General features: G+C 56.0%; 3 protein-coding genes across 5 annotated transcripts; 1 reads left to right on the top strand and 2 right to left on the bottom strand.

The window, feature by feature from the left end:
- Positions 1-6047: 6047 nt before the first annotated feature.
- On the bottom strand, positions 6048-11788 carry Tbc1d10c (TBC1 domain family member 10C). Its single transcript, XM_076847682.2, has 9 exons — positions 11568-11788; positions 10750-10849; positions 10431-10538; positions 10248-10354; positions 9967-10081; positions 9283-9348; positions 8980-9169; positions 6980-7134; positions 6048-6682 (listed from the first exon to the last, which is right to left on the bottom strand). The coding sequence occupies exons 1-9, from the start codon at positions 11717-11719 to the stop codon at positions 6335-6337; spliced, it is 1341 nt and encodes a 446-aa protein (XP_076703797.1). The 5' UTR covers positions 11720-11788; the 3' UTR covers positions 6048-6334.
- A 1135-nt stretch (positions 11789-12923) lies between these two features.
- Ppp1ca (protein phosphatase 1 catalytic subunit alpha) lies at positions 12924-16074 on the top strand. The gene is made up of 7 exons (XM_076847676.2): positions 12924-13062; positions 13571-13702; positions 13851-14081; positions 14587-14691; positions 15108-15331; positions 15415-15549; positions 15622-16074. The coding sequence occupies exons 1-7, from the start codon at positions 13008-13010 to the stop codon at positions 15730-15732; spliced, it is 993 nt and encodes a 330-aa protein (XP_076703791.1). The 5' UTR covers positions 12924-13007; the 3' UTR covers positions 15733-16074.
- Positions 15871-21414, bottom strand: Rad9a (RAD9 checkpoint clamp component A). 3 transcript variants are annotated; one of them, XM_076847673.2, is made up of 11 exons: positions 21271-21414; positions 21115-21185; positions 20601-20729; positions 20096-20210; positions 19907-20006; positions 18363-18472; positions 18165-18277; positions 18025-18089; positions 17793-17930; positions 16877-17060; positions 15871-16801 (listed from the first exon to the last, which is right to left on the bottom strand). In XM_076847673.2, exons 1-11 carry the CDS (start codon positions 21302-21304, stop codon positions 16706-16708), a joined length of 1155 nt encoding a protein of 384 aa, XP_076703788.1. In that variant the 5' UTR covers positions 21305-21414; the 3' UTR covers positions 15871-16705. The 3 variants fall into 3 exon arrangements, with proteins under 3 accessions (XP_076703788.1, XP_076703789.1, XP_076703790.1); XM_076847674.2 differs by having other exon boundaries at positions 18165-18274; XM_076847675.2 differs by having other exon boundaries at positions 20601-20657.
- Between the last annotated feature and the right edge of the window lie 729 nt (positions 21415-22143).

Genomic DNA, 22143 nt, shown 5'->3' with positions numbered 1-22143 from the left:
CATGCTCAGAGCAGGGCGGGGGGTGGCCCGGGACCCACCGCCAGGGCCCCGCCCCGTCCCCTGCCTAGCGTCCCAGGCCTGGGGCATGCAAGGGGGCTGCTGGGACCCACCAGCGGGACAGTCCGTGGGACAGCTGGGGATCTTCAGAGAGAAACCGGGGCCCGTGGCAAATGGACCGGGACTGTCGGAGGGTCGCAGACACAGGGACAAGGAGACCCAGACGGAGAAGAGATGGAAAGGGAGGCGGGCGGGCGGGGCCGGCGCGCACCGAAGCTGGTACTGGAGTCGCCGGGACGGAGGGGCGGGGCTCGCGGTCCCCAGCCTTGCCCTTAGATGGAGGCCCGGCTCCCCAGCGCACCCTGCCCCGCAGGCGGCTGTCGTTCCAGCCAGGAGCGCTTGGCCCCGCTGCAGATTCTTTGAAAAGTCTTTTGGGCCAGGGTCTCTGCACAGTGTGGAGTTCCCGCTTCACCTCACCTCTTCTCCTCGCGCCTGCCAGGCTGGCAACCACTCGGCAAGATGCTCCCTGGAGGGCAGTCCCAGGGCAGGGACCTATACCCTCTTCCCTGGCAGAGAGAGGAGAGAAGCACAGTGGTAGCCAACAGGGCAGGGGGCAAGGGTGCCCCTTCCCTGACTCGGAAGGGGGCTCTCCATTAGCAGCTAGATTCTCTGCCTTTATGCATTGGAAAGTGAGGCTCAGAGTGGGGTGTGATTTGAGATTTTGTGACTGAGAGAGCTGGGACCTTCCCTCTGCCAGAATGTATGCACATAGGTACAGGGAGCAGCGCGGTGCAGTCCCACTCCCGGGCCACCCTGGCTGGATACCAAGGGTTTACTTTGTAAGTAGGAAGATAAAAATTCTGATTTAATTACGAAGTTGAGAGGAAAATAGAAAGGAGGAGAATAAGTTAATTAGCTAACAGCTTCAGCCAAACCAACAACAACAAAAATGTGGTTTTGTTTGTTTGCTTATCTGTTTTGGTACTGGGACTTGAACACAGGGGTGCTCTACCACTGAGCTCGGTCCCCAGCCCTTTTCATTTTTCACTTGAAGTTAAGGTCTTGCTAAGTTGCCCAGGCCTGGAACTTGTGATTGTCTTGTCTCAGCCTCCCAAGTAGCTGGGGTTACAGGTGTGTGCCGCCATACCTGGCTTCCACTTTTTTTCTGTCTGCAGGCCTTAGGGTGGAACCCAGGGCTACCTGCACACAAGGGAAGTGCTCCACCACTGAGCTGCGTCCCCAGCCCAGCTCCATGTTCCCAAACATGCTGAAGCTTTGACTCAGAGCCCCAGGAGTTGATCCAAAATGTCACTGCATTTCACAGCCCCAGCCAGTCAAGAAGCAGCCACTCTTCTTCCCAATTGCCCTTCTGTCCCACAACTCCGCTGGCTTCACCTTGTCCCTCCCCTCTTATCTATCGATAGCCAGTGTAGATTCAATATGAACAATTTAGGCGTTCTGTTCCCCAAAATGTTCATTATAATAACTCCAGATTTTTAGATGTGGTGGGCATTTTCCCAGCTGCTTTCCAGCCGTGCAGCTGGAGAGGGCTGGGGTTGTGGCTCAGTGGTAGAGCACCTGCCTGGCCCCTGTGAGGCACTGGGTTCGATCCCCAGCACTGCATAAAAATCAACCAATAAATGAAATAAAGGTGTTGTGTCCATCTACAACTAAAAGGAGGGGGTAGGAATGGAGCTCAGTGATAGAGCACCCTGGGTTCAATCCTATTTTGAGGAGAAAACTGGGGTCCAGAGAGGGTGAGAGAGGATTTCCTGTGCAGGAACTTAGTAGGGAGTTCAAGTTTGGCCTCTGAGCACCTGGGAGAAGCTGGGAAGAGGGGAACCTCCGTAGCAGCTGGCAGGGCACTGTGGGCCCTTCCTCTGATCCAAGGTGGGGATCCATTTGCCTTTCCACTGCTTTGTGTACCCCCATGTCCTCTGGGCTGATGCAGGCCACAGACCGCCCTAGGTGCCATCCCCCCTTGTCCCCACACAGATGTGCACTACTGCACTGCACCTGGCTTCTACTTCTTAAAATTTTTATCTTTTTGCAGTGCTGAGGATGGAACCCAGGGCCACCTGCACACTAGGTGCTCCTGGATGTGCTGCTTCCCTGTTCTGAGCCACTTTCCAGAAGAGCACGTAGGGAGATGATGGTCTCACCGAGTATGATTGTGCAGGTTGCTCACTGAACAAAGGTACCTGGCTGAGTAGTTGCTCCCCACTCTGGCACATCATGTACCCTGGCAGGGCCCATGAGAATGTGTGCATACAGTAGGTGTTCATGTGAGGAGGGAGCCTGTTCTTTTCTGGCCTGATTTTTCAGTTGGTGTTCCTGTAGAGTGAATGATAATGGAAACTGTGGAAGGGGCACCAAAAAAATGCTTCCCTGAGTAGGAAAGACTGACAGCACCCAGCCAGAGGGGCCCCGTGGAGACCACCCACTCCTCAGGCCTGTTTCAAGGGGGCCACTGCCACTGTGCTCCCCCCAGTGCCAAGGTCCAGCCCTGGTCGGGGGAGTGAGGGTCCAGGGTGGTCCTGAAGGAGGAGTGGTGTCGGCGAAAGAAGAAGAGTCGGAACGGCAGGTTGCAAGTGACAAGCAGCCTCCGAAGACATCTCATGCTGCCTCGGGAGGGACCTTTATTTTTATACTTTTAAAAAAAAGATTGATTTTCTTTTTAGTTATAGGTGCACACAATATCTTTATTTTATTTTTATGTGGTGCTGAGGATCAAACCCAGTGCCCCACGCATGCCAGGCAGACATCTACCTCAGAGCCACATCCCCAGCCCTAGTTTTATACTTTTTTTACAGATGTTTTTTCAGGTAGTTAATGAATAGCTTCAAAGCCCAAATTTTTTTTTTTAAAGAGAGAGAGAGAATTTTTTTAATATTTATTTTTCAGTTTTCGGTGGACACTACTTCTTTATTTTATTTTATGTGGTGCTGAGGATCGAACCCAGTGCCCCACGCATGCCAGGCGAGCACGTTACCGCTTGAGCCACATCCCCAGCCCCCAAAACTTTTTTCATTTACATAATTTTCAAGAAGTCTTTTCTGACATACATTAATTACCTAAGATATTGAGTACATTGTTCAAAATATTTTTCAGTAACCGTAGACAATCATAATTAAGCTTTTACGTTTTCACCTCAATCTCTAGGTACTAGGCAACACAACCAGACTACATGACTCCTGACCTATTATTCACTTTTAAATTTAAAGCATACCTATAATTATTTCATTAACCTTTAACTTTAAAGCATACTTATGATTATTTGTAAGCTTTCTTACTTCTAAACTAAAATCCCAGTAAAACACACTTAAAGTAGTGAAAGTCTATTATTTAAAAGCCTACTACCCTGAAGTGCCTCTAAAATATATCTATGTTAATTTTATATTATTCTATTTTTAATTTTCAAGGTAATTTTCTTTTTTTCAAATGACCTATTCAACTGCTTTCTTAAAGAACTTCCTTGATCCTTGGTCAAAGCACACCAATTCTTTTGTCTTTGTAATCTTTAACTAAAGGGCAGGCTTTACACCTCAACCCATTTGTCATTTATATTAACTTTGTGTTTTCCATTTTCATAAGTTTCTGTGTAAGGCAAAGGAGGGTCTATTGGTTGGGGAATGTGTTTTTATTAGCCTCTTGTCCCCGAGGGGACACCATAAGCTACATACGGTGATACATTGGCACAGCAATCTTTTTTCTGCAGCTAGGCTATTGTACAGGTTGTGGCTTTAGGATGGGGTTGGGGGGATTATGTAAATTGTTAACTATGGGATAAATATTGCTTAGGCTTGAGGAATAACACCATTGTTTGTATCCTGAAAGACATTGAAACGCACCTCATGGTCTGTCTCCATTGTATCCTTGGTCTCATTCTGGAAATTTTCCTACGATCTCAGGCAATACGTACTTTCATTATTGAGTGGCGTATGCCCTGTTATCCATCCGTATCATGAGAATCATAAACAAAACACTTAACATTCTTTTTTTTTTTTTTTTTTAAAGAATTTTAATATTTATTTTTTTTTAGTTATCGGCTGACACAACATCTTTGTTTTGTATGTGGTGCTGAGGATCGAACCCGGGCTGCACGCATGCCAGGCGAGTGCGCTACCGCTTGAGCCACATCCCCAGCCCCCACTTAACATTCTTAATGGTTCTGGTTTCCAGATGGTGCGGCCCTGCCACAGCGTCCCCCACGCTGTGACCCTGTCAGACAGCGGGTGCAGGAACACCTGCACCACCCCAGCTCATGGCCTTCTGCCTCCCCTGGTCTCTCAGCAGAACTGCTGGACAGTGGCTCATGGGTGGACTCCCCCCTCTCTGTATAGAGTCGGAGGGGCCACCTATAGACCCCTCTAGGGTCTCAGGCTCTGTACTCAGCTCCTCTGCCTCTCGCTGTGGCCTTGGGCTGAACTCTCAGCATCTCAGAGCCTCCCTCTCTCTAGTAAGGCCGTCTGTGTTGGGGCCACCTGTAGAAAAATGCAGGGTGGGTACAGATCTGAGAAAGGGCTTTAAGAACTTTAGGCTGGGTGAGGTGGCACACACCTGCAATCCCAGTGGCTTGGGAGGCTGAGGCAGGAGGATCTCAAGTTCAAAGCCAGCATCAGCAAATTAGGCCCTAAGCAACTCAGTGAGACCCTGTCTCTTAACAGAATTCAAAAAAGGGCTGCGGATGTGGCTCGGTGGTTAAGTGCTCCTGGGTTCAATCATTGTTGCCAAAAAAAAAAAAAAAAAAAAAAGGACAGAACAGAACAGAACTTCAGATAAGACTGTTATTAAGGTCCAGGTATCCAGTGGGCGGGGAAGAGGAAAGCGGGAGGACCCTGGAAGGTCCCCACTGCCGCCCCACAGGCAGGAGAGCTGGAGCCTGGGCTGGCTCAGGAAGGGTGTGAAGAAGCACAGAGGACGTCCAGGAGGGCAGGCCAAGGTGGGGATCCAGGGGGGCTGGTTCATGGGCTGCCAAGGGCAGGGCCTGGAGTAAATCTTGGGTCATCGTAGGCCTTGGGTCAAGTTCCTCCACTCCTGAGCCTCAGTTTCCCCAGAGAAACTACAGATAGGGGTCTGACCCTCCAGGAGTCCCTCCTCTGGGCAGCAGGCTCTGTGGGAGTGGGACAGGTCTGCTGCACCCAGGCCTGGCCAGGCCCCTAGTAGGTGCCACAGAACATACAGATTGAGTGCATTTCTGCAGCCTGTGGATAGACAGAACGCTCCAGTTTCAGACTCTGACAGGGGCCATGCCAATGCTCCAGCGCAGTCATGGTGACAGGCTGTCCCCATGGAAGCCTGGGCCTCCAGACACTTCTTCCTGTGCCCCTGCTCTGTTCTTTACCCGTGGCCTGTTGAGGAACTGCCGGGGCAGGCAACAGGGAGATAGGGATGGGCACTGTGGGGACACAAGCCTACACGGGCACCAGTCCTGTTGTCTTGACAATGGCTCATGTCCCAAGCACCCCAGGCACCCACGGGGGCAATTAGTGAGTGTGGGAGGGGGTTTCCATGGTGGCGGTCTCGAGGGGGAGCACTGGGGCTTAGGGAGAGACAAGAGCTGGCGGGACCTTTCTCCTTTGTCCTGGGCACACTAGGCCTTTGTTCTTTCTGGCTCCCTTTGACTGACAGGACCAGGAGCATGGCTGAGGGGGCACAGAAGTGGGTGGGAGTCCCTCCACCCCAGGGAGTCCTGAACCAGCCTAGGGGGAGGGGAATGAGGGGTGGAATAGAGACTAGCCCCCCACTCCTGGGCCCAGCTGCCGCTGGGGAGTCCTCCTCCCAAGGTGCAGGAGCCTTACCTGCCCCCAAGAGGTCGGAGCAAGGTGGTTTACCAGCGCTCTTGCTGGTAAACAGCTTCCCCAGAAGCCAATGGGCAGCCTCAGGGAGTCCCCAGTCAGAAAGGAGAGGGCAGGTCTGGAGGGTGGGTGAGGGCAGGAGGGGAAGGGGTAGCAGGTCCAGGGACAGGGCGCAGGGCTTCTGCCAATCCATCCAGGCATCTGCTCAGTCAGACTTTATTCCAGGTCCTCCAGGAGCCCTCAAGGGTCCCTTAGTCCAGCCAGCAGCCTCACCCCACAATCTTCCAGCTCTTTGATACAGGCACCAAGACAGGTTTACGGGTGGTTGGCCAGCCTGCCCCACAAGCCCCCTTCTGTGACCTTTGATCTCATGCCTGACACAGTCCATAAAATGGAGGGACTCTCCCCTCCCTCTCTGCATGGTCCTCACTGGGAACAAAGATGAGTCACCAAACCCAGCAGTAAAGTACAGTGTCCACATTCAGGGCTGGCATCAGCCACTCAGGTGATTGGGACTGGGGACTGAGTCCATGGCACCTTCAGAAGCGGGTGTCCAGGAAGGAGGCAGAGCCTCGATGGGGCCTGGGGGCACCCTCCATGGGGGGTCCCCTGGTCCGAGTCAGGAGCCCATGGAAAGTCTTGCCACGAGTCTGGGGTTTGCGCCGTGGTGGCGTGGTCTCCTCTGGGGGCTGCACCACGATTCGAGGTACCTCCGGCCTGGCACTCCCTCGTGCCCCTGCCAACTGCTGGGCCTCGAAGATGGCCTGGGCCCCAGGAAGGCGGGCCTGTGGCCGAGGGAGTGGCTCAGGTGCTGACTTGGACAGCTGGGCCAGCTGGACCCTGATCTCCCGCTGCAGGTCCCGCTCTGACAGGGCCACACTGTGTACCTGTGGGGAGCAGTTGGTGCAGAATTTACTGGGACCAGAACACAGGCAGGAAACCCTGAGGTCTCCACGGGCAGGCAGTACACAGCCCCAGGAAGTGGCTAAGGGCTGAGGGACTCGCAGGCAGCCTAGCTGGGGGAGCCACAGAAAGTCACTTGAGCCTGGGGTTTTCACATTCTCTGCAGCTCAGAGGACAGGAGCCGAGTGTGTTCTCACTAGGGCTTCCAGCTTGGTGACTTGGTTTACCCAGCTGTGCATCAGGGGCTGGGTCATCGAGGAGGGTGGGCAGGGGGCACCCACCTGGGACATGAAGACCTCTTCCTGCAGCTGAGCGGGAGGGATAGCTCGAAGGGCACCAAGCGTCTCCAGGAGTCCTGGGCAGGCCATGCGCTGTTCTGCAGTGCCCAGTGCCAGGCGCACCAGTGTCAGCCCCACTCGGAACAGCACCTTGGCACCTGCAGCCAGGGACTCACTCACAGGAAGCCAGCCTTTCCCTTGGCCATTCACCTGAACCTGCCCCCAGTCATCCTCTCTCCACCAGCCTGCAGCTCTGCCCCCACCCAACTTAGGCCAGGAGCAATGACAGAGGGAAGACCATGATTTGGGGACTGCAGGCCCCTGCACTGGCGAACTCAGCCTCAGGAGCCCCAGACACTTCCAGGCAGAGCAGCCTGCCAGGAGCCAGGGGAGACTGAGAGCACACACCAAGCCGTCTCTGGGCCTCGGCTTCCTTCCTTTATTTATTTGTTTGTGGTGCTGGGGATCAAACCCAGGGCTTTCTGCATCCAAGGCAAGCACTCTACCACCTGAGCTCTATCCTCTATATGGGAAGGTCCAACGGGTGCCTCAGGACTTTCCAGCTTGGATCTGTGACCCTCTGGTTCTAGAAAGATTCTAGGCAGAGCTTCTCTCATGCCTGAACCAAGAGCACAGGGCTCATGTGCCTATGCACACATATGCACACTCACACACACACCACACACATGACCTTGAGCCACTCCTGGAGCCTCACAGTTCCTTCCTGGCAGCCTCTGATCTGCTGACAAGAGCAGCCAGGGGACCAGAAAGGCCTAGTGACAACCGTGACTTGTAAAGGAACAATTGACACTGCTAACGTCATCATAGCTATTAAAGGGTGTCCGTGCAATGCCTGTCCTCAGGTGGAGGGGGCAGGGATCACCTCAGTCACCACAAATGACCCTGCCCTCGGGGTCTGAGGCTGGAGGGGAGGTGACACATGGATGGTGACTTGGACAGACACCAGTGTTCCTCCCTGTGTGGAAGATCTGAAGCAGTAGAGAGGTACTACTCAATCACCACTGCTTTTTTAGGGACAAGCTCTGGACATCACAGGTGGGGTGCTTATGGGGCTATCGAGGCGCGTCAAGAAGACCCCAAGAGGGCCTGGGGATGTGGCTCAAGCGGTAGCGCGCTTGCCTGGCATGCATGCGGCCCAGGTTCGATCCTCAGCACCACATACAAGCAAAGATGTTGTGTCTGCCGAAAACTAAAAAATAAATATTAAAAACATTCTCTCTCTCTCTCTCTCTCTCTCTCTCTCTCTCTCTCTCCCTCTTTCTTTAAAAAAAAAAAAAAAAGAAGAAGAAGACCCCAAGACTGCCTGGCTCTCCCTTCGTGATCCTCCCGTTCTTTGCTCCCAACTTCCACCCACGACCCTTCTGTTTACCTTTAAAGTAGCAAGAACTTCCTGCCACTTTCCTGACACTCTGACACATCATCCTTTGTTTTATTTTCTTCATGGCACTATGACATTCTATAAATATCTCCTTAATTTGGCTACAGTCACTTCCCACCCCACCCCACCCCCACCAGAATGAGGTCTGGAACACTTGGTATTTCTTGCTGCCAGAGCCACCCTCGCCTGGTGCCCGGCTGTGCTCGGCAGTCGGCTGTGGGCTCCAGGAGGAGCCTCCTCCCTCAGCCAAGTCCCAGTCCTGCCCGCCTCTGAGCTGCTCAGATGCCAGGCGCTGGGATCAGTCCAGCTCCCTTCACCTTCAGCAGAAACCTCCTGGCCCAGCCCTGGCCCAGCCCTGGCCCAGGCAGCGCTGGCCTCCCTGTGGTACTCCCCATCACAGGAGGGGGCTCCGATGCACTACACTGGTGACGCACCACCTGGGACAAGGCTGTCTTCTCCAGAGCCACATCCAACCCCCCCTGGTTCAAGGCCCCAAAAGACTGGGAGTGGCAGTTACCAAGCAGAATAAACTGAGAGCTAGTGAGCGGGCTCCCCAGTGCACCCCAAATCTCTGGACCCCAGCCACTGGGGCTGCCCCACTCACCCTCGCTGAGGAAAGCATCCCAGATGCGCAGCACCGTGGGGAATGGCAGGGAGCGGGCGAAGAGGCACAGAAACCACTCAGGCAGGTAGAGCAGGGGCCCGACGCCCACCTGCTGCAGGTGCTTGTGCACACGTGGGAGCAGCCGCCGTAGCAGGGCCATGAAGACCTCCGCATCCAGACGCACAGCCTCCTGTGACCACGTCCATCAACTCAGCTGGCCAGAGCCGCCCAACACCTCTACTCCCTGAGCCCAGGTTTCTGCACCCCCCACCCTTCACCTCCTGCCCCATCCCAGCCTCTCACCATGTGGGGCCCATAGTAGCCAGGAAGGTAGACCTCGCAGATCTGCACCAAGCACCAGAAGGCCTCCTATGGGTAGGGCACAGGCCTGTGAGTGCCCATTGAGCAAGGGCCATACTGGGAGGCAGGACAGGGAAGTGGGTGCAGGAGCACTGTCAGGAGCCTGGACTCAGGGCAACTCCTGCTCTGCTCAGGGTCCTGGTGGCTCTTACCAGAAGCCCCCCTCTTCCCAAGACAAGGCCAACAGATGGGCTTAGGGGTTGGATGTTACAGGGCTCAGGGTGCTGGACTTGAGGGTCACAGAGCCAGGGCAAGGGTTGAGAGGGTCATAAAGTTCAAGTCCTGGATTCCTAGGATCATTGGCAACAGAGTCCATGATCACAGGATTCAGAATCAAGAGGCAAAAAAATTAAGGTGAAAATGTCCAGACTCCTAGATCACTTGGATAAGGGACGGGGTCAAGGGGTCTGTGTTCCTGGAGTCAAGGTCATTAGGCTTCAAGATCACTAAGTGAGGTTGGAGGCCATGAGGCCCTGAGTCTCCAGACAAGGTCTGAGAGTAAAGGATCCCGAGGCTAGAGTTACCGAGATTGGAGGTCATAGGTCCAGAGCTCAGGATCAATTGATGGGGACCCAGATCACTAGGGATCAAGGGTGGGGGTCTCCAGGCAGGGTTGAGCTCACTTACCTCCGGAGGCAGGTACATGAGCAGCACAGCCGCCACAGGGCCCTGGGCCTGGCAATAGCCCTGCTCCGGTCTATACAGGGTGTAGGCCTTGAGAACCTGCAGGAGCCCCTGCTGCCTGTGCCAGAAGACCCCATCAGGGGCTAGGTCCCCAGATACCCCCTCCCACCCTCTGTGGCCTCTACCCAGGCTACAACCTCCCTGGGCCTTGTTGGGTCCCCTGAGATGAAAGGATGTAAAGCTACAGTGGGGAATGGGGTCTCTGGGTATTGCTGGCCTCGTACCCATGACCCTGGGGTGACACAAACATCTCATGTAGAGGGAACTGACGGTGTAGGTCTCTGCCAATGGTCTCCATCCACTGTGGGTCTCCAGGGGCTTCTGCCAGCTCCTGCAGGTGGACAGGAAGGTGGGTACAAGGATCTAGGGTAACACGGAGCTCTGGGAAGGGGAGGTAATTCCCTTACCTGATAGGTGCCAGGGCTGTTCTTCTGACACACCTGAGCCCCACACAGCAGAGGCCAGCACCGGGCCCGCAGAGCTGAAGGGATGCCCTTCCGGCACTGCATCTTTACCTGTGGGCCAGGCAGAGGGGCTTCATTAGGCTGACCTTACATGCTGCTGTTGACAGGTCCCTGGCACACTCCCATAGGCCAGGGGGCCACCTGAGGGGGAGGGGGCAAAGGTAGGAAGTGCTGGGTCACAGCATGGGCAGATTTTATTAAGGCAATGGGTGAGGCAGAGAGGAAGGAGGCAAGGGGGCCTGATGGGTCACTCTTCTCTCACCTTCTTGTACCGTCGGGACATGGTCTTCTCCCAGTGTGAGGTCATCTCTACCCATTTCATCTCTCTTTGGCGGATAAGGTCTGCAGCGGGGTGACCTGGCCTGGGAACCCACAGCACATGTATCCAGGTGCTGGTAGCTGTTCCTCAGAGCCCACACCTTCCCCCTCCAGATAACTCAGGTAAACCTAGTTCCTGGCACTGGGGCTCTCTAGGGAGTCCTAGAGGGTGACCTGTGACCCAGAAGCTGTCAATGATAGTCATGGGGATAGGAAAGGATAGAGCTCTGATGTGGGCAGAAACAGGAAAAAAATTAAAGGGTGTAACTATGGGCTGGGGAGGAGCTAGGTGACTGTCACCCAGGTCAGGAACACAGACAATTCACATGGAAAGCTGGCTGGACAGAGCCCTGGACTAGAAGCCAGGGTCCAAGTTTGAGTCTACTTCTGTCTTGGACCCGTTATGTGACCTAAGACAAATTTCTGTCTTTCTCTGGACTGTTTTCCTGTCTGCACATTGGGCAGGGGAGAAGAGCTGTAGGTTCTGTGACTTGGATCTGAGATTCCTGAGCCAGAGATTAAAAAGGGAAAGATGTTCACCCCCAGGGATGGGTATAAGTCCTTAGAAGCTGAGGTAAAAGAGACATACAGGAACCTACCCTTCCCACTTTAGGATTACTCCTAGAGCTGAGGAGGGATGATACTGGCTGAGTCTCTGTCCAGTCCAGCTACCAGACCCTCCCCAGATCCTTGAGGTTGAGTCTCACTCCAGAATTCAGCCCTCACCCCCCATCCTCGGTCCCTGCACCCTGCCCGACTTACCCTGGCTCTGCTGAGCTTCCCCCAATGAAGCCATAGCGGTCAGCCTGACGATAGGGGCCAGGCCCACTCAGTTCTGAGTCAGACCCCAAAGAGCTGGAATCATCCTGCAGCTCAGAAGACTGCACTAGGTCCTCCCCCAGGGCCTGGGCCATGGCGCCTTAGACCCCAAAATGCCACTGGCTGAAAGACCTGGGGAGAATCAATGTGAGGGGCTGCTCCTGGCCAACCTGGGGCCTGGGTTCCCAGTCAACCACTGCCCGGCCTCAGAGGGAGATTTCACAATATTCGAACAAGCCCCCTATGTGCCCTCTTTTACTGGGGAGTGGGCTAGTCCCCGAGGAGACATAAAGGCCAGGCCTCCATAGAGACCAGGCCCCAGGCCCAGCCTGTCCCCACCAGTTCAGCTCACCTTCCTGCTCTACTTCACCTCCTCCTCTCACTTCCTCCTCAGACTCAGCTTCAGTGAGCGGTTGGGGGGCCCCTCCCAAGTGTGTATGGGGGGGTCACCCCTTCCTCTCTGAGGCTCTTCCTGCCTGCCCCTGTGCCCCTGAACCTCGGCTCCTCCCACCTCCCCCTATGCCTGTGCGTTGGGGCCTGGAGCCTGCCAGAGGTGAAAAGCCAGGTCATTTCCAGTTTTGAGGTTACTGGTATGTAAAACACCCAACTGAGGGTTCCAATAAGATTCATAGTTTACTTTATGTTTGCTCTCTATAAGGTAACCCTTTTAATATGCACACAATGCAATATTACTATGCTACTCAAAAAGTAATTGAGACTCGTAAAAAATATTAATTTAGCAAGCACCCAGGCAATGTGCATGACAATACACTTGGAGTTCAGTGGCAGGTGTCTTGGATCTGCTCAGCTGCCTGGGGGCCACAGAGACCCAGGAGAATATGATGAGGCCTAGGTCTTGGAATAGCCCCCTGCTATCTCCAAGCCATAGTTTCCTTTTCTGCACTTGGAGATTTTATTCTGTAGTGTTTGGGGAGGTGATTATTAACGTGCTCACACTCAGGACAGGGATACGAAGGGGTGTTAAGGCTTCAAGAGAAAAACAACTTCATGGTACTTCCGGTCCCAAATTATCTGAACACAGCTGGGCAACTCCTTAAGGGCGGGACCAGGCCAAACTCCACCCACCAATCCCCGCCCACCAAATATCAGCTGGGCCCACCCCGTCGCCTGAGACTCCGCCCCCGGGCCGTCGCGGCCGTGGCGCTTCACGTCCAGCGGAGGCGCTAGAGCGCGGGGGACGGCGGGGCGCGGCGGGGTGCGGCGCGGCGCGGCGGGGCGGGCAGCCAGGAGGCGGGGCGTTGGGCCGGGGCGGGCCGGGGCGGGCCGGGGCGGGCGGAAGGAGCGCCAGGCCGGAAGGAGGCTGCAGGAGGGCGGGAGAGAGGAGCGGGCCCGGAGCTGCTGGGCCGGAGCGGCGGCGCCGCCATGTCCGACAGCGAGAAGCTCAATTTGGACTCTATCATCGGGCGCTTGCTGGAAGGTTGGCCGGGGTGGGGAAGGTCCGCGCCCTGGCCCCCTGCCCAGCCCGGAAGTGGCCGCGGGCGGGCCTGACTCTCCCGGGGCCAGCGTCTACTGGGCGGGGACGCGCCGCGAGGTCCCATGGCCACGGCGCACCCCCCCCAGCGGCGCGCCTCAAGGGTCCGGGCCTCCCCGGCAGGCGGAGCAACTCCCTCTCCTGGGCAGGGGCGCACGGGTGGCCTGGGCTCCTAGGGCGAGGGAGAAACCTGTGCAGCGTAGCCAGGAAGGGCGCTGCTTTGAGCTCTGGGTGACAGGCCCCTGCGCACAGCAGCCCCCTGTGGAGGGCCCCCAGGGTAGTTGGGGGTCTTGTTGGGAGGCTGGAGGAGAAAGTCCCTGGAGGCCCCGCAGCAGCAGCTGGCCTGGCCAAGCCCGGGCCCAGCCGCCCCCAGAGGTACCCAAGGGGCCACCTGAGTTGCCCACCCACCTCCTGTCCCGGGGGCCAGGCTCCTAACACCCCATTCCGCCCCCAGTGCAGGGCTCACGACCTGGGAAGAATGTACAGCTGACAGAGAACGAGATCCGTGGTCTGTGCCTCAAATCCCGGGAGATATTCCTGAGCCAGCCCATTCTTCTGGAGCTGGAGGCTCCCCTCAAGATCTGCGGTGAGGCCCCCCAGGACCCTTTGGCTTCCTGAAAGTGGCATTGCCCCCCTCCCCAAAATTCCTGAATCCCTCTTCCCTCCAGCCCATTTCTGGTCCTGGGTTCAAGTACACATCTGGCACCTAGCTTACTCAGTTCCCTGGGTCATAGGTGACATCCACGGCCAGTACTATGACCTCCTGCGGCTGTTTGAGTATGGTGGCTTCCCTCCAGAGAGCAACTACCTCTTTCTGGGGGACTATGTAGACCGGGGCAAGCAGTCTTTGGAGACCATCTGCCTGCTGCTGGCCTATAAGATCAAGTACCCTGAGAACTTCTTCCTGCTGCGTGGGAACCACGAGTGTGCCAGCATCAACCGCATCTATGGCTTCTATGATGAATGTGAGTGGTCTGAGTGTTGGACCCAAACTGCATACACTACTCTTCATGGGACCCTGGCAGATCCCTGGTGGGCTGGTCACTTCCTGCCCTATTCTCTTGGCCTGAGTGAGGCCTGGCACCCAAGAGGGTCTGGTGAATGGATGCTGCCTGGAGGACTGTCCATTTACTACACTTCCCACTAAGGCCCTGCCTGGGGACACACCCCTCCAGTATATCCTTTGCTTAGGCACTTAGGATGCTCCTGTGGCCTGGACCTACTCCTGGGGTGGGGGAAGGTTCTGACCCCCGAGGTTGAACCAGATTGAAACCCAGATTTTTACAGACTTGGGTGCTTTAGAATTACTCCTAGATGACTGGTAGGGGCCAGGTGTGGGCTTGAGCCTTCCTTGCCTTCCAGTCTCCTTTTCTAGCTTACCCTGAACACTCTCAAAGTACTCTGGAGGGCCTGGAGAACCAGGATGGGGTGGGCAGGCCTCCCCACAAGCCATCTCCTTCCCCTGGGCAGGCAAGAGACGCTACAACATCAAACTATGGAAAACATTCACCGACTGCTTCAACTGCCTGCCCATTGCAGCCATTGTGGACGAGAAGATTTTCTGCTGCCACGGAGGTGAGGGTGGCTGTGGGCACATGCTGAGGAAATGCCTGAGAAGGAGCACAGGCCACGTCCCCCCCAAACAAAGCTCTTAGCAGGACTATTCCTAGTTGCCTCAAACAGCTCTCCTTAGGTCTAATCTTGGATGTCACTGACAGGAAGTCCCCCTGTGCCACACTGTTAGGCTGGACTCTTTTCCTGTTGTGGCATTCTGCATCCTGCAATGTCTTCCTTCAGGGAGCTCTGGGCTTGAGAGTTAGGACATCTTTGTACTTATGCTTGGGACTTGAATCTGCCTGCCTGGGCTCCTGAGACCAGGAGAAGGGCAGTGTGGTGGGAAATGAAGCTGGTTCCCAGAGGCTCCCTAGGGCAGGGAAAAGGGGGAGATCTTTGTTTTGATGCTTGTTTGAGAAAATGTCCTGTCCCCTCAGGCCTGTCTCCAGATCTGCAGTCCATGGAGCAGATTCGGCGTATCATGCGGCCCACAGACGTGCCTGATCAAGGCCTGCTGTGTGACTTGCTATGGTCTGACCCTGACAAGGATGTGCAGGGCTGGGGCGAGAATGACCGTGGTGTCTCCTTTACTTTCGGGGCTGAGGTGGTGGCCAAATTCCTGCATAAGCACGACTTGGACCTCATCTGCCGGGCACACCAGGTGGGCCAACAGCCCTGGAGAGGGGCAGGAAGGACAATGGGAAAGCCATGCTTATGGACCTAACTGCTCCCATCCTTGCCCAGGTGGTAGAAGATGGCTATGAGTTCTTTGCCAAGCGGCAGCTGGTAACACTTTTCTCAGCTCCCAATTACTGTGGTGAGTTTGACAATGCTGGTGCCATGATGAGTGTGGATGAGACCCTCATGTGCTCCTTTCAGGTAGGTGTGGGGAAGGGGCTGGTGGGCCCTGTGACCCAGCACTGTGAGCCCGATTATCTTTGTCTCTTTTAGATCCTCAAGCCCGCTGACAAGAACAAGGGGAAATATGGGCAGTTCAGTGGCCTGAACCCTGGAGGCCGACCCATCACCCCACCCCGCAACTCCGCCAAAGCCAAGAAATAACCTCCGTGTGCCACCCTCTGCCCCAGATGATGGATTGATTGTAGAGAAATCATGCTGCCATGGGGATCACACAGGCCCCTTAGGCCCACCCATCACGGGGAACATGGAGCCTTGGTGTATTTTTCTTTTTTTAATGAATAAATAGCAGCGTCCAATCCCCCAGGGCTCCTTCCCACCTGTACCTGCGGTGGGTACAAGTGGGATCCTGGGGCTGAGGCTGCAGCTCAGGGCAATGGCAGGCCAGATTGTGGGTCTCCAGCTGTGCTTGGCCACAGGGCTGGCAGCCGGATCCTGGGGCAACCCATCTGGTCTCTTGAATAAAGGTCAAAGCTGGATTCTCTCCATGTCCTGTCTCTCTTGTCCCAAACACTGGGCTGGCAGCCTTTCTGCACAGAATCATTAAGGCAGGCAGGCTTGCTGGGCACAGGCCCAGCCATACACTTGGGTCCAGAGGCTCTTGGAATTCCAAGCGAGGGCCAGATGACAGTGAAAAGGCAAGAGAAACAGTTTCCTTTCCATCCACAGAGTCCCAGAGATGTGCCCAGTGTTTGAGGGAAGGGCATTCATGATCGGCAGAGAGAGTGGATCAGCAGGGGCAGGAGCCCCGTTGTGATTTTTTTCCTAGGGACGAGAGGGAGGGAGGCAGGCTTCCAGCCCTGGCCAGATGGCCACAGCCTGGTCTGAGCCTAAATGGTAAACAAGAGGTAACGAACCTCCTGTCAGTGTAGCTTGGCACCGCCAGGGAAGAGATGTGACTGGTTGCAGGCCGTGGGGATGGCAGGACTCAGGCCAGGCAGGTGAGCTGGGCAGCCCTGCAGCAGCCAGCCAGGTAGGTCCTGTAGGAGGCTGCAGAACTGCCAGCTCACTACCAGCACTGTCAGATTCTCTACTCTCCCCTGGACCGAGGCCCAGCACTGCCGCTGGCTGAGGCTTTTAGTCCACAGCCTTTGGACACATGCTTGAGGTTCTCAGTTCAGCCTTCACCATCACTGTCTTCAGCCAGCACAGGGTTGGGGCCCTGGGGAGAGTGAACTGGGGCCAGGATGGAGCCAAAGAACAGCGAGCGGAACTGGAAAGAGGAGAAAGCCAATGAGCTCTCCAGGCGGCTCCTTCCTCACCTCCCAGCCCCTACCCCCAGCCCTACCTTCTTGGGTGGGGGAGTCCCAGGCACTGTACTGGGCTCAGCTTCATCTTCCTCCTCTGAGGCGGGGCCAGGAGAAAGGGAAATGGAGGGCAGTGCCCGTGGGCCCTCACTGCCTACAGTGGTTTCCATAGCGATCATGTAAGAGTCAATGTCATCACTGGCAAAGTCATCCAGGTGGGATGTGCTGTAGGCAAAAATGGAGTATCAGAAGCAGGGAGAGAAAAGGAGACATAGGAAGACCCCACCCTGGAGGGCTCAGAGAAGGCTCTGGGGCCTCAAAACTGCTGGTGAGATCTTGGTTTTATTACTTCCTGATTGGCTGGAGAGAGAGGATGCAGGGGTTAAGTGGGGGCTTCCTGGAGGGGGTGGGCCTGGAATCCCTTTGATCCAAGTTCTAGTAGGGGCCTGAGGGAGGCATCCTGGGGCTAGTTTAGCTCAGCTGGGGGAAGGGAGCAGCAAGTCCTGAGCATGAGGCCACATGGGGCCTAAGCCCCCACCTTCCCAGGAGGACAGAGCTGGAGAGCACCAGAGCCCAGGGATGTGCTGGGCGGGGGGCCAGGCCAAATTCCTCTGCCTGGGCCCATCCTCCCCAACCCACCTGCCCTTCTAGCCACCTGCTTCCCCTACCCCAGGAAGCTTCCTGCCTCTCAGCAGCCCTTTTCCTCCTTGGCCTGGGAGGAGGCTCAGAGGGAAAGCCTCAGCCAGAGAAGGAAGTCAGCTGGACCTTGGGGATGCCTCCCTGGGTGGGAGGGGTCTCTGAGTACAGCTGACCATGAAGGCTAAGCCTGCAGGGCTGGGGCCTGATAGGAAGTTTGTGTGTGTGTGTTGTGGGGAGGTGCATAAGCTGGAAGCAGCAAGCTCATGCTGGGGTGCACAAAGACCCGGAGGGGAAGAATGGGTGGAAGGGTGCCCTCACCTGGGAGCCTGCAACTGAGGCACTGGCCTGTGGAGCTCTGGGGAGCCCAAGTCCTGGGAGTGCAGGTTCGGCTCTGAGAGTGTGGCCAAGACAAAGTGGCCATCCAGCAAAGAGTCCTCAATGGTGAAGATGGCTGGCCTGGGCAAGGGACAGGGTCTCTAAACTAGGTCATTCCATTCCCCTCCTGGCAGGACACAGCCCTTCCCCCTCCCGTCCTCAAGCTGAGAATTACCTGCCTGGAGCATCAAAGTGAATGCTAAGAGGCAAATGTGCTGATTCTGCAAAGCTCAGGAGGCCCTGGGAGGAAAAAACAGGCAGTGAGGGCCTGGGCTGGGCGAGAGGACAGGGCAGTGGGTGTGGTGGGAAGCTCACGCGGAATTCCTTGAGGCAGAAAGTGATGGCCACTCCTTCTGGGGCCTGCAACTGCTGGAAATCCTCCTCCCCAATGCTCATCTCAGTCACCATGGCTTTGACGGTGCTGTCTGCTGGACAGGCACAAGGAAGAACTTGAGCCCCTGGGTCTCTGGGCCCAGCTCCAGCTCCCCACCAGGACATGTCTGGCTCCCTCACCTGCCTCCTCCTCCAGGTAGCTTCGAAGAATGACCCGGCGGCCACGGCCAATGCCCAATGTCACTTCAGCCAATGTAGGGGGAAAGGGCAGAATGGCCTCCCCCAGGATCCTGTGTAGGCAATGACATAAAGACATGTATTCAGTGTGCAGGCCTAGCATGCCTGGGAAGGACAGGACAGGATAAGCAGAATGTGACCCCTGCCTGGTCAAAAGTTTCCCAGGTACGGGAGAGAAGGCAGTGGGAAGTCTGGGCAGGCACATGTGATCATGCAGGGCTGGGCCACCATACTCACGCCAGTCCTAGAACCTGGCCCTCAGAGCACTTATGTGCTTGTCTCCCAGAGATACACACTATTAAGTATTTACACATAAAATAATACGGAATTTGCCATAAAACAACAAGGGACAGGAACTGGCCTATACTTCTGTATGTATTTGAAACTGTAAAAAAAAAAAAAAAAAAGAGAGAGAGAGAGGGGGGAACAATTGCCCATGTTTAAAAAGGGAGAGAGCTGGCACAGTGGTACAGGCCTGTAATCCAAATGACTCAGGAGGCTGAGGCAGGAGGACTGCAAGTTGGAGGCTAGCCTGGACAAATTAGCAAGACCCTGTCCCAAAATAAAAACTTAAAAAAAAAAAAAAAAGGCTGGATATTTAGCTCAATGGTAGAGCACCCCTGGTTTCAATCCCTAGTGCTTAAGGAAATGAATAAATATAGAAAGGATAGCAAAAGAAGAGATGCCCAATGCAGACCAAGGGGACAGCATTCTCGTTCTCCATACAAAGGAGTCCTGATCACTGCTGCCTCAACGTAACCTGGAGAAGCACACATTAGGACCTGAAAGGACCTTCAGTCACCAAGAGAAATAAATGGGACCTTGGGCAACTTGAATGTGAACAGCGTCCAGCATGGAGCAATGAAAGCTGACTCCTCCTCTGGCCCACATGGCCCCTCTGGGCTTCGACTGCCCAGAACGACTGTACCCTCATGGCGGACTACTTGGTAGCCCTCCTGGACCCCAACTTCCCTGTCCCGCTTCCTGCCTTGGGGATCGCCCAAGGCCAGAGCCTGGGCAGTTAGGAAGAGAGACTGCCCTCAAATGGGGATACCCTCAGGACGACCAGACCAAAGAAGGGCTTTGAACTTTTGAGGCAAAGGTTAAAGACAGACCTGCAAGGTGACTTAAGTCAAACAAGTGACCTGTCAGCAGCCAGATTACCTCTTTAGGACAGAAGTGAGAAGGGTGTGAGCAGCAGAAAGCCAAGCCAGACCTCTGGGGTGGAGAAGACAGCTCCTAGAGACCGTGAGGACAGTGCGGCAAGGGAGCATTTGCCGGGCACCCTCCACACTGCCCTCTGCTTTTAAAGAGTCAGGGAGGGGCCCCAACCAGGGTAAGGAGCCCTTCACACTGGGCTGAAGAGTCTTTGAGGGTCACAGAAACCCTGGAGGGAAAATGAAAAAGGTGCCTTCTTAAACTGACCTGTAAAGTCACAAAGAAAGAAGAAAGACCCAGGGCTGAGCTTGTGGCAGGGGTGTGCTCACCGTGCTGGGGCGCGGAGCACATGGGGGCACAAGGATGGGTCGAAGACAGCCTGCAGGGATTCGCAGTCCTGGAAGGACAGGTTGTGAGTCTTCCTCACCCCTGGATGGGCAGACAGGGTTTCAACAGTCCTTGCCAACCTTCCCCCCAACCCCCAAGGGCATTCCTTAACTGGGCAGGTGCCTGCTCACCATACTTGCAGTGCAGCTGGACCACCAGGCGGCTGCTCCTGTCATTCAGAGAGATGCAGCATTTTTCCACAGTCTTCTCCAGCATGGCCAGAGAGCGGAAGACGGACAGGAAGGACTGAGCAGGAAATGGACACATCAGCCTGGCACTACACCTCTGTCCATCACCTCTCCCATCCATATAGGTCCTGGCCCACCACTGGCCATGCAAAAACACTGGGAAAGGGGCTCCCATGACATAGGGGACATATGTACACTTCCAGGCCTTGTCCACTGTTCCCTCTGCCTGATAAAGCTTTAAAAAACTGCTTACTTTTCTTGAGCCACTTGAATGTCACCACCCTCTCCAGGTCTCTATCATCAACTGCCTTCTCCATGCTCCCATTACCCTCTGTGAACACCCACTGTATTTTGCATGTATTTTCCAACTCTAGAGTGCCCCAGAGCAGACACAGCTAGTGGAGATGTCCAGGTGGAGAAAGGGCACCCCTGTCGAGAAAGGCCTCACCTTCATCAGGATCTTACAGCGCAGCAGGTCCTGACCAGGGGTGGCTGCCTGGTATTGCTGGAAGAAGAGGGGGGCAAACAGGAAACACGCATAGGCAGAGCGGGAGGAGTTCACAGTCCGGAGGGAGAGCTGGGCCCGAAGCAGGGAAGGGGACAGGACATGGTCAGAAGCAGCAACAGGCCCAACCCTCTGGTCCTCCCCCTCCACTGTCATCTGTCAGAACCTAATCTGCCTTCCCCTGGGAGTCCTCAAGGCACTCAGCTCCCCTCCCACAGCCCAGGCCCCCGGTCCTGCCCCCTAGTTATCTGTCACCCCTACCCTACCACTGAGCACTCCAGGGAGGGCAAGTACACAGAGTGTACACGCAGGCCTGGAAAGGCGACTGGGTGCAAGCTGACGACCACACCGGGGGAGCAAACAAATTCCGCAGGCAAATCTGCTCATGGTCACCACCCTTGGCACCGGGAGCACTGAGACCCGGCTGGAACCGCCCCCGCACGCTCCAGCTCCTCACCCCGTCCTCCAAAGGTTCCAGGTACAGCTCATCCCCGATACGGGACAGGGAGTGGACGGCCTTGCCCAGCACTGCAGGGAGGAGAGCAGAGGAGGGGGTTAGGCGGGCGCCTCGGGCCGGCTCACGTGCCCCGCAGCCAGGCCAGCCAGAACTCACCCTTTACGTTTCCACCCGTGACCAGGCACTTCATGCTGTCCCCAGCAACAAACCCGGGCCTAGCCTGCGACTCAGCTGAGACTGGGGACCCGCCCGCGGCGTATTCCCGCACCGGGTTCCAGCGGCCACAACCAGAGTCCCAGGTTCCCTTCCCGCGCGCCGCCCCCAGCCGGCCCGCCCCCGCCTCCTTATTGGTCCATACAAGGCGCCTTGGTCACGTGAGAAAAACGTTCGCAGGTTCCTCGGTCACGTGATGGAGCTGGCTTCCTTGGGGTGGGCCCCGTGGCGTGACCCTGGGCGTGGCATCCACGTTGCGGGTGGCGTTTCCCTTCCCCGACCCGATCCCGCCCTCTGCACCCCTGGAGAGCTGGGCTGCTAGCCTGGGCGCGCGGTGAGCAGCATGGTGGGCTGCACGGCGGAACGCCGAGAGCACAGGACGCAGATCTAGGGCGCGAGGTGCCTGTGCTGAGGACGCAGCGCTGGACTCGGAGTTCGGAGATGGTGGGGCCGCCCGGGTCACGTAGTACAGATTTCCTGGGCGTCTGTCCGGGCAGACAGGTCGTGGCAAGACTGTCAGCATCCAAGCGGGGTCAGGGACTCGGACACAAGCAGCAGCCATCAGCTCCAAAAACAGGTTAAAGTAACTTACTGTAGGAGCCAGGAGTGGAAAGCGGGTGTTCATTCTGGCATCAAGGATCCTTCATCGATTCTCTTCTCTGATATACAGAGAAAGAAGATTCTGCAAGCAGAAAGTGTACCTGGCAGAGGGAGGAGCTAACGCAGAGGCTCGGCAGCGCGCGGGAGAGCGAACCCGCTCTGTGAGCTTTGCAGAGGGGTTGGGGCTGCCAGAGGTGAGGAGGAGCACGACCGGGA

This window comes from Callospermophilus lateralis, chromosome 2 (assembly GCF_048772815.1).
Source record: "Callospermophilus lateralis isolate mCalLat2 chromosome 2, mCalLat2.hap1, whole genome shotgun sequence".
Taxonomy (NCBI): domain Eukaryota; kingdom Metazoa; phylum Chordata; class Mammalia; order Rodentia; family Sciuridae; genus Callospermophilus; species Callospermophilus lateralis.
The sequence above is the reverse complement of the archived record's forward strand: the minus strand, read 5'-3'. Positions and strand labels throughout refer to the sequence as shown.